This window comes from Meleagris gallopavo, chromosome 12 (genome assembly GCF_905368555.1).
Source record: "Meleagris gallopavo chromosome 12, MGAL_WU_HG_1.1, whole genome shotgun sequence".
Lineage (NCBI taxonomy): Eukaryota > Metazoa > Chordata > Aves > Galliformes > Phasianidae > Meleagris > Meleagris gallopavo.
Genome location: NC_139415.1, coordinates 19,346,931 through 19,362,367, shown reverse-complemented (window position 1 = coordinate 19,362,367; position 15,437 = coordinate 19,346,931). Strand labels below are relative to the sequence as shown.

The following is a 15,437-nucleotide window of genomic DNA, read 5'->3' as shown; positions in this document are numbered from 1 at the left end:
AGCGCTGTGTCGTCACTTCCGTCTTAGCTCCTCCTTCCAATGGAGGCGCGGGCGGCGTTTTGGCGCCGAATGCGAAGTGGGCGCGGGGGAAGCGGCGAGCGGGGCCGGTGAGCGCGGAGGGGCCGGAGCGGCCCGGCGCCATGGCGGCACTTCCGCAGAACAACCTGCGGGAGCAGCTGCGGCTGCACTCGGCCCGCGGCGCCCTCAGCAAAGTGCCGCCTGCGCGCAGCCGGCCCGCGTGAGTACCGCCGGGATGGGGGCGGGAGCGCAGCCCGCCGAGCCCCGCCGAACCGACGCCCGGCTCCGTCTCTTGCAGGGCCTTCACCTTCCGCAGGACGCACGGCCCGGCCGCCGGGCTCGCGGCGCTGCGCGAGAAGGACGTGAACACCTCGCTGGGCCCCGGGGGCGTCGCCAGGCCCAAGGATCTCCGTGCAGGGCCGCCCGGAACCCGCCCGGCGCCGCCGGGACCCGCGGGGAGCTCCGTGCCCGCCCCCGGGGCCCCGCCCGGCTCCCTGTCCGTGTCCTCGCCCTCGTCGGGCCCCGCTGCCTCCACGGGCGATGAGTGGGACGACATGGACGACTTCGACCTGTCGGGCTTCGAGAAGAAGTTCTCCAGGCCGGCCGTGCCGACCCCGAAGGGCCCGAGGACTCCTCAGCGGCCCGCTGTGTGTGTCAGCAAGGCGCGGGGTGATGTGGGGCCCCAGGAGCGCGGGGCCGAGATGCGCTGCTCGCAGGGCTCCTCACAGGGCTCCGTCGTTTGTCTGGGCAATGCTGGAGCTGCTGCTGTGCTTTCGAGCAGTGGGATGGAAGAGGCTCGTGCAGGTGAGGGTTTGTGCAGGAGTACTGGAATACTTGCTTGTTGAGAAATCCTGGGCTCGCACAATGGTTGAAGTTGGAAAAGACTTCTCATCACCGAGCCCAGCCCCAGCTCATGCCCACTAACCGTGCGGTTACCCAACCTGAATGCAGCTCTCAAGGAGCATCCTCACCAGATCTGAGTGCAGGGTCATTACAGGGGGAAAAAAAAGAACCCGCAACCAAACAGTTCTGTTATTGACACAAAAGAGATCTAAAATCAACTTGCACCTGAAGGTAATACTGAGAAACTTTAAACCAGTAGAAGAGATCCATGTCAATTCTTTCAGCAAACAGAAATAAACCACAGCCAGACCTCAGTTAAGACCATGAAGTTCGTGGCTGTTGGTCAGTGCGTGTTCTTGGCCGTCTGTGTTCCTGTAGGCTTCTCTGTTTTAAGTGTCCTACTCGTTATGTTACAAAGTTTTTGATCTTTATTTGTGAAATTAATATATTTATGCAGCTGGATAATGCTGTCACTCATTACGCCAAACGGGAACAGGAGTAGTGGGCTGTGTGTTCCTTCTAAAGACCACCTTGTTTCCTTTTGCCCTGTGTGTGTGAAATAAAGTGTTCTAGGTGAATGGCCTCACTTAGAGCATTCACCTCACAAGATACTACAGTTTACCTTCCAATTCTGGTGTAGGGGCAGTGCTGTACGAGGAGTCTTTTTATCTCTTTTTATTACCTTGTATTATCTCTTATTATATATTATCATCTCATTATCTTTTCTTATCTTTTTACTTTTTATGCTCTTTTTATCTAGTGTACAATGTAACCACAGTCTTCTATAGTTTTTTTAAGGGAAATACACCTCCTACATTTGAAAAAGCTTTTTCTTTCTCTTCTGATGGGGAAGCTGCAACAGTTTTGCACCGGGAAGGGTTTGTGGGTGTTTTGTTTGTTTTTAGTGGGGGAGAAAAGAGGAACAGAAAGTGTTTGTTTGTCAAAAGTCAGCAACTGTACTAAACTATTGTTTTGAAATCTGACAAATAGTTTTTTCCTCTACTCAGTTGTGTTTTTGTTGATACCAGAAGGAGTTTTGAGTGTTACTCAGCAATATTAATGCACTTCTCTTTCAGCTACGAATGACGGAAGTGGTGAAAGCCAGAAGCTGAGTAATGGTGAGAGAAGCGGCCGGCTGGAACTGGGTGATGTTGGCAATGAGCTGCTGGCAGACATTGAGCTGGAGGAGGATGATTACCTGGATGTAGTTCCACCCTCTCCAGAGGAGCCGCCTTCCTTCTCACCGTCTGTAAGGAGCGTAAGGTAAAGCAGCCAGCTGGTGGAACTGTCTGAAGGGATGGGTAAGAAAGGTGATTTAAAAACTACCAACCAAGATGTGAGCTTACTGCTTGTGAACAAGCTGCTATTAGAGTTGGCTTTGATGGCTTGTGGCTTGACCAGTTAGCAGCCAACAGCTGCTTCTGGAGTCTTGTGCAATACCTTAAACGTTGGCCATAAGAAATGGGGCTTTTTCTTCAGAGAAGATTGGTGGGAACAAATTGTTTGGCTACTTAGATGTTAGGTAGCTTTCGAGAAGCTTATCTTTTGTGTGCATCTTAAATGCTCTCATGCCTGAAGATATTTTTCCTTATGGATGTCTGTTGATCCAGTGCATTTCTGTATTTGAATTGCTTTTATTTTATTATTAGTAATGTTTTCAAAGAATCTCCTACTGGTGGAAGATCAGCAGTTAATGGCACGGAGTCTGAGCCTGAGCTGATGGCACCAAAGCAGCCTGCTGCTGAGCAGGACTCGAGTGCAGAGCATGCAGGTACCTGAAACGATTTAAATGTTATGCATTAGGCTGTGGGGATGGCTTGCAGCTTCTTCAGTGTTTTGCACGGCTCAGGACTTCTGCATTGCAGCGTATTTTATCTTTTGAGATCATTTTGTCACTGTATTCCAATAAGAATTAACGTTACTCTATGCTGAAATGTGCTCCATCTTCCAGATAAAGGCTTGCATTTGGAGCAGCGACTCTACAGCGTAATGGAAGATATTTGTAAGCTGGTGGATGCCATTCCTCTCCATGAGCTCACGTCTGTCTCATGTGCAAAAGAACTGCTTCAGCAGAGAGAGCTCCGGTACGTTTTAATAAGTATTATTTCTTATTCTCCTTTAGCTGTGTTCTGCATGAAGCAGTGTCAGGCCTGTAGGTGTCTCCATTGCACTGTAGAGATGATGTGGAGCGACGTGTGGATCAGTTCTTCACTCTTGAGGATCCCTTTGTTTTAATATCTGCACTGAAGGTGCAGTAATTTCGTAATTATTGTGTTCAGCTGAGTTCTGGTGTTAGTCTCTTTTCCCTACATTTGTTTTAAATATTTTTAAATATAGTATCATAGAATATCCAAACTGGATGCAAAGTGCAAGGCAGCCACACACGTGAGTATTTTGGATAGGAACAAAGAGGTGAAAGCAATTCCTGTACGTTGTGGAAGGTGGTAACTCATTACTTGTCACTTAACTATTCGTTTTCCTTCTTTCTTCCCGTGCTGCCTCTTCCAGGAGAAAATTGTTAGCTGATTCTGTTGCTTCGAACACAAGTAGCATGAATGGTCCTGCAAATTGGAAGGCATGTGTGCAGCAAGACCCTTCCTCACGTCCTGGTACACCTCTGTGTTCTGGTCGGGGTGTCAGTTCTGTTGGCAGCACACCGAAATCCACGAACCTTCCATCTGTGCTTTTCAGGACTGCTAATTCAGGCAGTTCTTCTACAATAAGAAATCGAACGCTTGATAACTCGGATACTTCTGATGCTTTGAAGGAAACCGATCAGGATGTCATCTGCCTAGAGGCTGCAGCACTTCCTTCCCCCAAGGTGAATGGCAAAGGCAGCACCTCTCTCAGCCGTCCCTCGGAGGCTTCATTCAATGGCAGCTGGAGTGAAGAACCCACGGGGAGAGGCAGTGGGACCTGGCACGTGCCCGGGAGGCCCACTGCAAGCACTGCTCTGAAAGCCCAGCACGCAGCCCCTGCTGGTGCTCCCGCATCGGGCTGCTCGGACGCAAACGATACAGACTTCGATCTCGACCACTTTGATATTGCTGACTTTGATGAGGGCTGGGAGGATGCCGTGGCTCCTGCGGCACCGCCTGCGGCCCGCTGGCAGCCGCTGAAGGAGGGCTCTGCCTCTGCCTCTGCGCACTGCAGGCTGCTCGCTGCAGCCGCTGGCTCAGCTCCGGGCCCACGTCCCACTGCTCCCACGTCAGGCTGTGGGACGGCGGCAAAGAGCAGCTCAGGTGAATTGTGCTAATTCAGATTATTGTCTTCCCCCTTTTCGTTCTTCTGCGTTTCTTTTGAAGTCTAAGCCCAGGCAACTTACCCGCAGACGACACCGATGCCTGTGGCCTACATGGAGATTTCTTTCGGTTTCTCTTTGCAAAGACATCGTTGTAGAGTCGTTTTTTTTCTTCTTTTTTCCCCTTCCTCGGGGTGGTGGCAGACTCGAATACTCATTTGCCGTGCAGGTTGCAGGCTGCTGGGGAGATGGAGCTGCTAAAATTGGAAACTGGAATGCTTCTGTGTTCTAACTAAATGATGACTCTGCAGTATTGCCATGCAATAGTTTAAGCTGCTTATACAAAATATTCAAATTTGGTCACTTGTTGAAGCAAACCTAACCCCTCAGGTGCTCAGATGTAGGTCGATATTACTGATTCTTGCAAGAATGGAGTGGTGAAAGCAGAAGAGTTTTAAGTGATGCAGGTTTTTGAAGGTACAACCACAGTGAAAGGTGCTCTGGCTGCAGCCTCCCTGGCTGGGCGCACCTTCCTGCTGCTGCAGCCAGCTTGTAACTTGTGCTAGTCACAGGCAGGGAGAACACAAACAGGTTTTCTGTGGCAGAGATGTAGTTTGACAGTGTAAAACAGTTACCATTCTGCTGATGGTTTGAAATTCTAGTCACTCGCATTTTCATTTATTTATTTGTGTACAGCAGCTCGTGATGTGAGTTGTAGAGGGTTAAAGAGTTGAAGCAGTAGCTGAGCAATCTATTGCACCAACATGTTATGTCCTAAGAGATGTAGTGCAACTTGGAATTGTAACTTAACTGTGTTTTCTTTGTCTGCCAGAGCCACTGGTTCATAACCCTGCACACGAACGTTTCAGGGGGATGAAATTTTCCCATTCTGAAGAAATGTTGAAAATATTTCACAGGAAGTTTGGTTTGCACTCCTTCCGGACAAATCAGCTGGAGGCCATCAATGCTGCTCTGCTGGGAGAAGATTGTTTCATCTTGATGCCCACTGGTATGTATCTGCCGTGCAGATGTGGACTTCAGCAGTCTGGTGCCAAAGGTTGTTTCTCAGAGTGCCATAGAATGAGAATAAGAACTCCCCGCTTCTGTTCCTTCTCTGCCCCGCCCCCCTTCCTTCCCTTATCTGGAACTTGCTGCATTCTGTTTCTCTCGTACAGGCGGTGGTAAAAGTTTGTGCTACCAGTTACCAGCGTGTGTCTCTGCTGGGGTCACTGTTGTCATTTCTCCCCTGAGGTCGCTGATAATAGACCAAGTTCAGAAGCTGAAAACTTTAGACGTAAGTTCAGACAGCTTTATTTCATTCAGCCACAGTGCAGAGCAGCGCACTGGGAATCTGGAATGTTGTGATGAATCTTGTGTGATGAATCTCAGACAGAAACGACGAGAATTCGTTGGCTGGCAGCTATAAAAAGCTTTGTAGGAAGATCTGCTTTAGAATCCACTGAATGGAGAGCATTGGCAGCCTTAGCACTCGGTTTACTGATGCTCAGGTGTTTGTGGTTGGAGACGTGTTAGAGAACACTGAGGATTCAAACGATTCTGTAATGACATTGCAGTGCTTTCTTGTGTAGTGTTTGCTAAGGATAGTGTAGGACTATCATCTGGAGATGTTTCTGTTTTCATGTATGCGTATTCATGAACTGAATATTCATAATTATTTTTTACAGATTGCTGCAACGTACCTGACTGGTGATATAACAGATGCTGATGCTTCAAAAATATATATGCAGCTGTCCAAAAAAGATCCTATAATAAAGCTTCTGTATGTTACCCCTGAGAAGGTTTGTGCTTGGTTGAGCTGTAAAGTCGTGGAGGCAATAAGAGGGGATTTGCTATAAAGAGTTAAAGGGGAAACCTGAACTTAGAGGAGACTTGTAGCAACAAACAGACAAAACAAACACAAGGGTGAAGCAAATTGGGTAATCTGAGGGGATTTTGTACGGATGCGACTGATTTTGTGAAGTAATTAACCAAGAATGCAATCCAAGGGTAATATCTGCAGAATTAAAATTCTTAAAGAAAAACACCCTGTACATCTTCAGTGTGTGAGAGCATGAGTTAGTGGCTAATTGCTGTTAGAAGGCTACGAGAATCTTGAGTACTGCAGGGTAAAGACATGGGACTGCCGAGGTAAGAGGAGACTGCCAGAAGAGCATCTTGTGGTTAATTATGTCTTGCCTTTGGAAGTGAGGTTGGGCCAGAGAGCATCGTAAGAGGGGACGATTTAGTGTGCTGGACGTTTGGGCTTTTTTCTTCAGCTTTTCCTTCCTTGCCCTTTATGACAGAAGTCATATTGACTTAATCAGGTTGTAGGACCTCTGTGTAGCTGATCCTAGAGCCTTATGGCAATCCTGCACCAGCTTCTGCACTGCCAGTTGGCATAAAGGTGATTGCCATCCTCCTGGTGCTTTGCCTGTGCAATCAGGGTGAGCTGTGCTGCAGAGCCGTTGTTCCCGCAGCCTTTGGTCGGGCGCCACTTTGCTTTCTTTCTTGTCTTTCTAACGCCTCTGCTGGCTGCCCACAGGTTTGCGCGAGCAACCGCCTGCTGTCAGCCCTGGAAAATCTCTACGACCGGAAACTCCTGGCGCGCTTTGTCATTGATGAGGCTCACTGTGTCAGCCAGGTAAAGGCTTGGCTTTGGTTTTCAGAACGGCAAAGAACTGAGTGGGACCATCTTAGATACGTTTAACTTTTGTTTTTATCCAGTGGGGTCATGATTTTCGAAAAGACTACAAACGACTGAATATGCTCCGCAAGAAGTTTCACGCCGTTCCTATGATGGCTCTCACTGCCACTGCTAACCCAAGAGTGCAGAAGGATATTCAGAATCAGCTTGAGATGCTAAAACCACAAGTGTAAGTTGTCCGGCAATTTCCTGGGGCAGTCTGAGCTGCAGAGCATCTGAGTGGAAAACCTGGGGAAGCACGGAAAGCATTAGAGGCCCCTCCAGGACCCAGTGGTTGTATCTGATTAAATGACAGTGTGTGCATGGAATTGAATGCAACTTACATACAGAATATTACCAATAGAAAACTTGCCAAACTCACTCGATTAAGGAAACTTTAAAAGGAAATAACATCACTGACAAAATATGCAGGTTACGTTTTTCAGTGCTTTTTGTGAGAATGCTGGAAAACTCCAAGAGCTGGAGGTGCTTTGTAGTTAAGGCTGGCAGTGAGATAGATAATGAGGAGCTCTTGGGTCTGGACCACATTGCAGCCTTTTGGTTGTACATGATGGAATAGTAAAGCATTGTATCAGTGACTTTTTTGTTAATCTGAGAAATGTGTTTTGCAATTTTGATTGGTCAGACGAGGATACAAGTATCTAGAAGGAAAATGAAGGCCCTGCAAATTACTGTGTGAGCGTTGGTTAGATTTAGAGGGGTCTCTTTGATGCAGACTTCCACAATCAGAAATTTTAGACCCAAAGTGTGGGTGATAATGAATCTCAGTGAGCATATGGAGCAATAATTCCTATGCAGATGACACAGAATTTGTGTGGCAGCTGCTTCAATTTGGGACATTCCAGACAATGCCTAGCTTGTGGAAAGGAGTTCTGCACCCATAAAACTGGTGAGCACTGATAACATGTTTTGTTTTAGGTTTACAATGAGCTTCAACAGGCATAACTTGAAATATGATGTGCTGCCCAAGAAGCCAAAGAAGGTGGCAATGGATTGCTTGGAGTGGATTAAAAAATACCATCCACGTGAGTACTGAGCAGTACAGCATGCAGACGCCCTTTTAGCAACTCCCTGTAAGGCAGGAAGAGCCTTTAGGATGCTAGGAAAACAATGCTTGCCTTTTTCAAGCTATGTATGTTTTCTTCATAGGAAGAACAAATAGGAGACAGAATTGTATTGTTGACACTGTGGATCAGACTGACAGTTAGGAGTTCCAGTGAAAAGGAAAAAGGAAATTATGGAAGAGCTCTGTGTCATCTCATATCTATGCAATTTTAATTGTTTAATTCTGTTTGTTGGCTTATCTGTGGTCCCCCTTAATTCTACCATCAGTCTTCTCTCTCTAGGCTCTTTTTTGGAGCCCTGCATCTCCTGCTGCTGGAAGTTGGCTGCAGCATGCTCCCTTTGTCACTTCTCTGTGCTGTAGCCCGGTGTGTTACTGACTAGCTCTACATCTATGTCCTTTTTTAATCGTGCATTTTAAATCTGAAGATTGCACAGTATTGAGCAAGAATTGTTTGCCTGATTCCATGGGCATGCACATATGCCCCTCTAAGCCAGGAATTGGATGAGGAGAAACTAACAAAACCATCAGATAATGAAATGTAATGAACTTACTTTTCTTTATTAAGTAGCTGCGCGTAGGGAAGGGTTGGTAAGTGTAGTGCAGTACGTGCCTGACAGGTAAGACTGTTGTAGCTTTATTCTCTTTCACTTGCTTTATTCAAGCACCTCTTCTTCATGTTCACAGATGACTCTGGGATAATTTATTGCCTTTCCCGTCACGAATGTGACACAACAGCAGCCATGCTGCAGAAGGAGGGCCTTGCTGCACTTGCCTATCATGCTGGCCTCACCGACTCCAACAGAGATCTGGTACAGAAGAAGTGGGTTAATCAAGAAGGATGCCAGGTAACAGAATTGCAATTGGGGAGGAGGAAAAAAAAGTTGAATGGAATTTAGAGCATTTTGATCTCTTTTGGCCTAGAAAGAGAAAAGAGAGTTGTGTAATGATACTGGCAAGTCAGTTGCAGGCTGTATCAGGTCAGGACAGATCTGCCACACGTTAGCCTTCGTTTTGTTTTCAGTGCAGATGAAGGGCTGCAGCTCTGCACCAAGGTGTGTTGCTCTGGGAGGAAGGAGCTGAGCTGTGTGAGGCTGCAGGAGCAGCTCGAGGTGTGCTTGCTGAATTGCATTTTGAGACTCTCCAATCTGCAGCTTTCCTTCTGTCTCCTGGAAGGAAGAGAGACCTGTACTATTTTTTCCCATCTTCCAGGATTCCAGCTGATATTCCACGTTCTGCGTGGTTTCATAGGCCTGATGTCTATTCTGAGTGCAGCACGAATGCTTTTCGTAGCTCAGTAACAAAGTGTTATTTCCTTTGTAGGTGATATGTGCAACCATTGCCTTTGGAATGGGAATAGATAAACCTGACGTCCGCTACGTTATCCACGCTTCCCTTCCAAAATCTATCGAAGGCTACTATCAGGAGTCGGGCAGGGCTGGCCGGGATGGTGAGATGTCTCACTGCCTGCTCTTCTACAGCTACAGCGATGTCACCAGGCTCAGGAGGCTCATACTGAGTAAGCAGCTTCTTCTCTTCGTACCTTAGCTGTGACAATAGCAAAGAAACCACTGACTGGTTTCTGTCTCAGGCTGAGCTGTTTTCTCACTTAGAAGTGCCGCATGTAGTATGTAAAGGAGGGAGAACTGTGTCTTCATTTCACTGTTTACCTGAATAACTTTCTGTAATGGAAGTTCTCTGTCATTCGTTCTTTTCAGTCAGAACCATTTTTCTTTATACATGTCCACCTTTTCATATTTATTGTTACAGATTTTTCTCTTTTTTGATCTTTAAGTTGTGGGAGGTAAAATCTGTACTAAGCTTCCTGGTCTTTTTTAAGCAAGAAAGAATATTATATTTCATCTGATAACATACAAAAAGAGGTGGAGATAAAACAAACACAACTGAACTGATTTCATTTCAGTGGAGAAGGATGGAAACAGTCAGACCAGACAGACCCACTTCAACAACCTGTACAGCATGGTGCATTACTGCGAGAACGTCGTCGACTGCCGGAGGATTCAGCTTCTGGCCTACTTTGGGGAGACTGACTTTAATCCCAACTTTTGTAAAGATCACCCAGAAGTTATTTGTGATAACTGCAGTAGAAAGAAGGTAAAATCAGAGCTGTAAGTGTTACCCTGGTAAAGGCTCCATCGTGACAAACAAGGTTGGCAGTAACAACCTGCACTGGGACAGGACCACATCAGGTCGTTTCCTAATCAAATCTCTTTTACTAGGACTACAAATCAAGAAATGTAACAGATGAAGTGAAAAGCATCATAAGATTTGTACAACAACACTGTGGACAAATGGGAGGAACGAATGGAAATAGAAATGCAGGCTCTGGAAGATACACATTGAATATGATGGTAGACATTTTCTTGGGTGAGTACTGTTTTTCCAGAAACAACACCAAAATAGACTTGGTGCAGAAATCTTAAGTATCATTAGGTCTCTGTAATATTAGCAGCAGTTTAAGACAAGATATATTTGGCAAAATTATTCTTCCCTAGCACCTATGTGTTTAGGTGATGGAAAATAAATGAGACGAGGGCTTTAATCTACTGCAGGTTGCTATAGTGATAACGTTAATCTGCTGCAGGTGCTTGGACTTTCTGGTGCTTGCATGCTGTGTGTGCGTGCAGGCAGACTATGGGAAGCCCTTGGGGAGTCTTCTCTGTGTTTGTAAACGTGTGCAGGCATTCTGCTTGCTGGCTAACCCTGTGACTGCTGTGTGCAGGAGCCAAGAGCGCCAAGATTCAGACTGGAATATTTGGGAAGGGCGCTGCCTACTCACGGCACAACGTTGAGAGGCTGTTCAGGAAGCTGGTCTTGGACAAGATCCTGGATGAAGACCTGTACATCACAGCTAATGACCAAGCTGTGGCCTACGTAGTTCTAGGAGAAAAAGCGCAGGCGGTGCTAAATGGGTTGCTGCAGGTATTTAAGAATTGGATTTCTTGTTCTTGAACAAATTGTTTTGAGCATCGTGCTACAGGTTTTGTGCAGCATATACTCTGGGATCATTCTAACATAGTTTGTGTACCAACAAAGGTGTATGAACTTCAGCAGATGTGAGGAACAGAATCCAACAGTCATGACTTCTAGTACAGGATTCTTATAGTAACATCATGAGGCAGAAGATGAGTTTGAGAGGACTGGAGAGGATTAAATGTTTCTTTTCTTCCTCCTTCCACCCGATTCCAGGGCAGCCGGGGAATGGATCTTATCACTGTCCATAAACACCTGAAGGGAGGTGCAAGGAGGACAGAGTCAGGCTGTTTTCAGCAGTGCCCAGCTCCAGGACAAGAGGCGGTGGCACAAACTGGAACACGGGAGGTTCTGTCTGATCCTTGGGAAGCACCTCCTTGCTGTGCACTGGCAGAGGCAGCCCAGAGAGGTGCTGCAGTCTCCTCCTTGGAGATCTTCAGAAGCTGTCTAAGTGTTTGCCTCAGCACCCTGCTCTGGGTGCCCCTTCTGGAGTGGAGCATGGGCCAGGTGGGCCCAGAAGTCCCTGCCAGCCTCAGCCAGTTGTGACTCTATGATTACAATCAATACAGAAAGGGCTAGCTAAGGGCAAAAGAGAGAGAGAGATGAAGGAACAGCACTGCTTCCTCCTGCGTTTTCTGCTCTATTTTTTCCAGCCACTGGTGCTCTCGGAAAGCAAATGCTCTTTCAAGAAGGTCATGGAACCAGTCCCAGCACTGCTTGGGGCAGCGCCTCCTGTTAGTGCTGTGTTGGCTAAAGAGAAGAGCCCTCAGCAACAGACCGAGTGCCCTCTGTGTAAAGCTCGCTGTGTGCTGGGAGTGCAGGACTTTTTCCTGTGCTGTGTACATGCTTTGTCCTTTGTAGAAGAAGTTTATGAGTGGTTGAGAATGGTTGCCCTCACTTAAAAAGCGTTTTAAACTGGGTAAACAGCTTTCTTTTGGTCCATCAGAAAATACTTCTGGCTTCCTTCGTTGTTCTTCTGTGTCATTAATCTGTGTTCTGATGACCACTCTGCAGCAGCCCCTCCCTGATGGAATTTACTTATGCTTTATTTTAACAGGTGGAATTTCATGAAACTGAAAATGCCAGTGCCATTAGAAAGCAAAGGGCTTCTGTGACAAAAATGTCACAGCGGGAAGAGATGGTCAAAAAATGCCTTGGGGAACTTACAGACACCTGCAAAACTCTCGGGAAAATCTTTGATGTCCATTACTTCAATATTTTCAGTACTTCAACTCTAAAGAAAATAGCAGGTAATGCCAGTCCTTGCTGGTCAGAACCCCCTGCAGGCAGTGGTCTGCACGGTGGCTGTGCCCTTGGCTGCCAGCACTTCCATGGTTGTCTAAAATTGAGAGAGAGGGTTTGAAGCTGAGCGCGTCCCTTGGGAGCAGCACCTGCAGGTTCCCCACAGCTGTGGATAAGTATCACAGCTCCAGGTGATTGTGCTGCAGGGCACATTTTCAAAGGACGTTTTCAGAGAAAGCTTTTGGACAGGTTTCTGTACTAATTAGCTGGAAGTAAACCTACCAGGAAAAAAAAAAGGCTTATTTCCTAAATAAAAACAGAAGCAGTTTCCTTCAGAACAGTTCCACTGTGGTGTCTCTTAACACGTTAGGTTGGTAGGTCTGATCTTGTTCTGTTGCAGAAACCTTGTCTTCTGATGCGGAGGTTTTGCTGCAGATTGATGGTGTCACAGAAGATAAACTGGAGAAATATGGTGCAGAAATCATGAAAGTGATGGATAAGTACTCGGAATGGACCACGCCAGGTATTCCTTGCACCCACGTGTGCGTTTTCCTATTTAATTCTCTTCCTTCCTTACCTATAAGAAGTTCCACTCAAAAGTTACCTTCTTTTAAACTCAGTTTGCTATTTCTTGGAGTTCAGTAACTACAAAAGGGAACAATTGCACCTTTTCAGAGCGTACAAAGATCTCTGCTGTCTTTTCACCAGTTAAATTCAGCACAGATCTAAAAGACTGAAAAGGAAAACAAGGAGTGAGCGTACTGCTCTGCACCTTTCCTGCTGGTTGCTGGGATTTGTGCAATATGCTGTGTAATATACTTAGTTACACTGAGATTCCGGGACCTTGAGGTTAAGGATCTTGCACCTCCATGTATTTTTCCACCTGAATTTTCTGTGTCTGGGTAGCACTGCAGCCTGGCAGGCTGTCAGTAACTACTGCCTCTTATTTCTCGTAATAACTGAGGTCAGAACATCCCGGTCTGCACTCACCAGCTCTCACTTAAATGTGAAGAATTTCAAAACTAGGTTCAAAAAGACAAGTGGTGTTTTACCATCAGGTTGTGCAGCTCTTCACCTGAAACGCAACGAGCAGCTCAGGGGAGCACTGAGCCATGTAAATCTGGTAACTCCACGCAAGCACAGCAGGCAGCCTGTGCTGTAATGAGGGTGGATTCCCATCAGATTTGACACTGGGGCCATCGATAAACGCGTGTGTACAAACCTGACTTCAGTGCTGCGTTCTGCTGCCTGTGGGAAGGGTCATGTTCTTCCCGTTAGGACAGATTGAGAAGGAGATTTGTGCTGTCTGAGCCCGTCAGCACCTCCTGGCATTGTTCTTAAAAACAGGTGCTGTATTTGACTGTAGTGTTTGTGGTATATTCCTAATTCTTCCCCGTGCCAAGGCAGAAAGCCCAGTGCTACCGTAGTGGTTGAGACGAGAAGCCAAGTGAGTGAAAACAGGGATGATCTCTTTATGCAGATCGTGGTGAGCTGAACCCAAACCGCCTTCTGGCTGTCTTTTACAGCAGCCCAAGAAAGAAATGCCCCTAGCTGGGCAGGAGGAACGTGAGGGGCGTGAGGAGGTTTGAAATGCAGGGACAGGGGTTGGTAGGATGGTGCCCTGCTGGCCCAGGCAGCCTTCCCATTTCATTAGCTGTGATTCATTGACTGTCTGCAGAAGATGCTGCCTGCCAGAGCGCGGACGTGGCTCCGGGGAGCACTGGCACAGCTGGGAGTGAGGAGGAAGCAGAAGACAACATTGTGACCTCGAGCTATTTTGGTGGCAATGCAAACCAAAGAAGGAAGAGGAAAAGGCTGCCCAACTTCGGAGAATCCAAGAGGAAAAAGACGAGCGGCGGTGGCAGCCAGCAGTTTTATTCCAGAGGGTATGCTGGCTGTGGTCAGCTGGAACTTTTTGTCTAGGATAAGGTGGTGATGATCCCAGAACTGCACTGTTAGCATAGTGCATTCTCTTACTAATTGCGTGGGCTTACGTGCAGGTAGGTTCATCCAGTACTGAGCTTTAAAGCTCATCAGACGTCACTTCTGGGCTTTTCAGTGCAGTGCACCACCCTAAGTAAGCCACGATTTCAGCTTCCCACTGCTGGAAATCACCACGTGCAGGGCAAATTAGAGGTACATCTTAGTGCTTTCATACTGATCGCTTCTTCACTTGTAATTAGATTATATGATTGCTCCGTAATCAAACTTCAGCTTTGTTTTTTAATTGGCTTGGCCATGTTCTCCTCTGTGGGCATGGTGTTTTTGTTCTTTATCCTGCTGATCTGCTCGTGAAGCATAACTGTAGCACTGCTGCTGTTATTGCTCTTAACTCTATGCAAATTCACGCTGCTCACATAGCTTTTGGGCTCGTGCAGGAAGTGTAGCTGGTGACTTAGAGGTCTCTGTATGAAAAATACCTGCTTGATTTTGCACTTGCTTCATTTTATGGCATGGAGGAGCTCACAAGGGTAGCACTGGGTTGTGCTGCTGTGTTCTCCAAAACACGCTGTGAGAGCCCTGCTGGGACAGTCACACCTGACTGAAACACGCCGGCTTTTGTTAACTACCAAGCTTTGATTGCCCGTGGCAGAGGGCACAGCACACCTCTTAGAACTGGGTGCTTGCTGCCACTGCTGCCCTTGTTCTGGGATCCTTCTGCGCTGGCTGACCCCTCTGGAGGGGGTCCAGGTTTTTGTGCATCTGTTTATTTGTAGGAAAGAGCAGTTCCAGCTCAGCAGGCTTTATTCTCACCCTCTCCACCTTCCCATCTACTAAAATGTTAGTTGTTACATGCAGCTGACCCTGAAATGTCACTTAATGTTGATACTCTAATTGGATTAATGGCAGTCAGGTTGGTCATGTCCCTGGTTCAGGGTGCAGCTCGCCCCTGGGCAGATGTCACAGCAGCACTACACTTCATTTGCATTGCAGAAGTACAGTCATCCAAAGACTCTTATTTAGTGTGCAACTCTATGGACACACCGTGGGTAGGGAAGGGGGCAAGGAAGGCCAGTGCTTCACGTGTAACTCTGTGCTTTCTCTCCGACCATGGCAGGGCCAAATACAGGCGGACACGAAGGACGCCCGGCTCGAGGGCTGCAGCTCCTGCACGCAGCTCAGCAGTGCATGGGGCCGGGGCTCGGCTGGGCATCATGGCACCACCCAAACCCAACAGCAGGCACTTCCTGCAGCCTTCCTACGCCGTGCTGCAGTGAGGGACGCACTGGGTTAGTACTGTTTATTTCACTCGATGAACCTTCTTCGGTTTGTACATTTGTCAAGTCCAAAAGTTCATGTTAAATAAATATTTTTTTTTAAACTCGTGAATT

General features: G+C 47.1%; 1 protein-coding gene across 1 annotated transcript; it reads left to right on the top strand.

Moving 5' to 3' along the window:
* BLM (BLM RecQ like helicase) lies at positions 1 to 15,427 on the top strand. Its single transcript, XM_085234447.1, has 21 exons — positions 1 to 238; positions 317 to 822; positions 1,938 to 2,124; positions 2,511 to 2,632; positions 2,813 to 2,945; positions 3,370 to 4,103; positions 4,935 to 5,111; positions 5,278 to 5,396; positions 5,788 to 5,901; positions 6,645 to 6,743; positions 6,827 to 6,975; positions 7,725 to 7,831; positions 8,557 to 8,717; positions 9,193 to 9,388; positions 9,794 to 9,984; positions 10,110 to 10,257; positions 10,613 to 10,812; positions 11,921 to 12,113; positions 12,506 to 12,628; positions 13,784 to 13,991; positions 15,164 to 15,427. The coding sequence occupies exons 1-21, from the start codon at positions 141 to 143 to the stop codon at positions 15,321 to 15,323; spliced, it is 4,125 nt and encodes a 1,374-aa protein (XP_085090573.1). The 5' UTR covers positions 1 to 140; the 3' UTR covers positions 15,324 to 15,427.
* Positions 15,428 to 15,437: the final 10 nt, after the last annotated feature.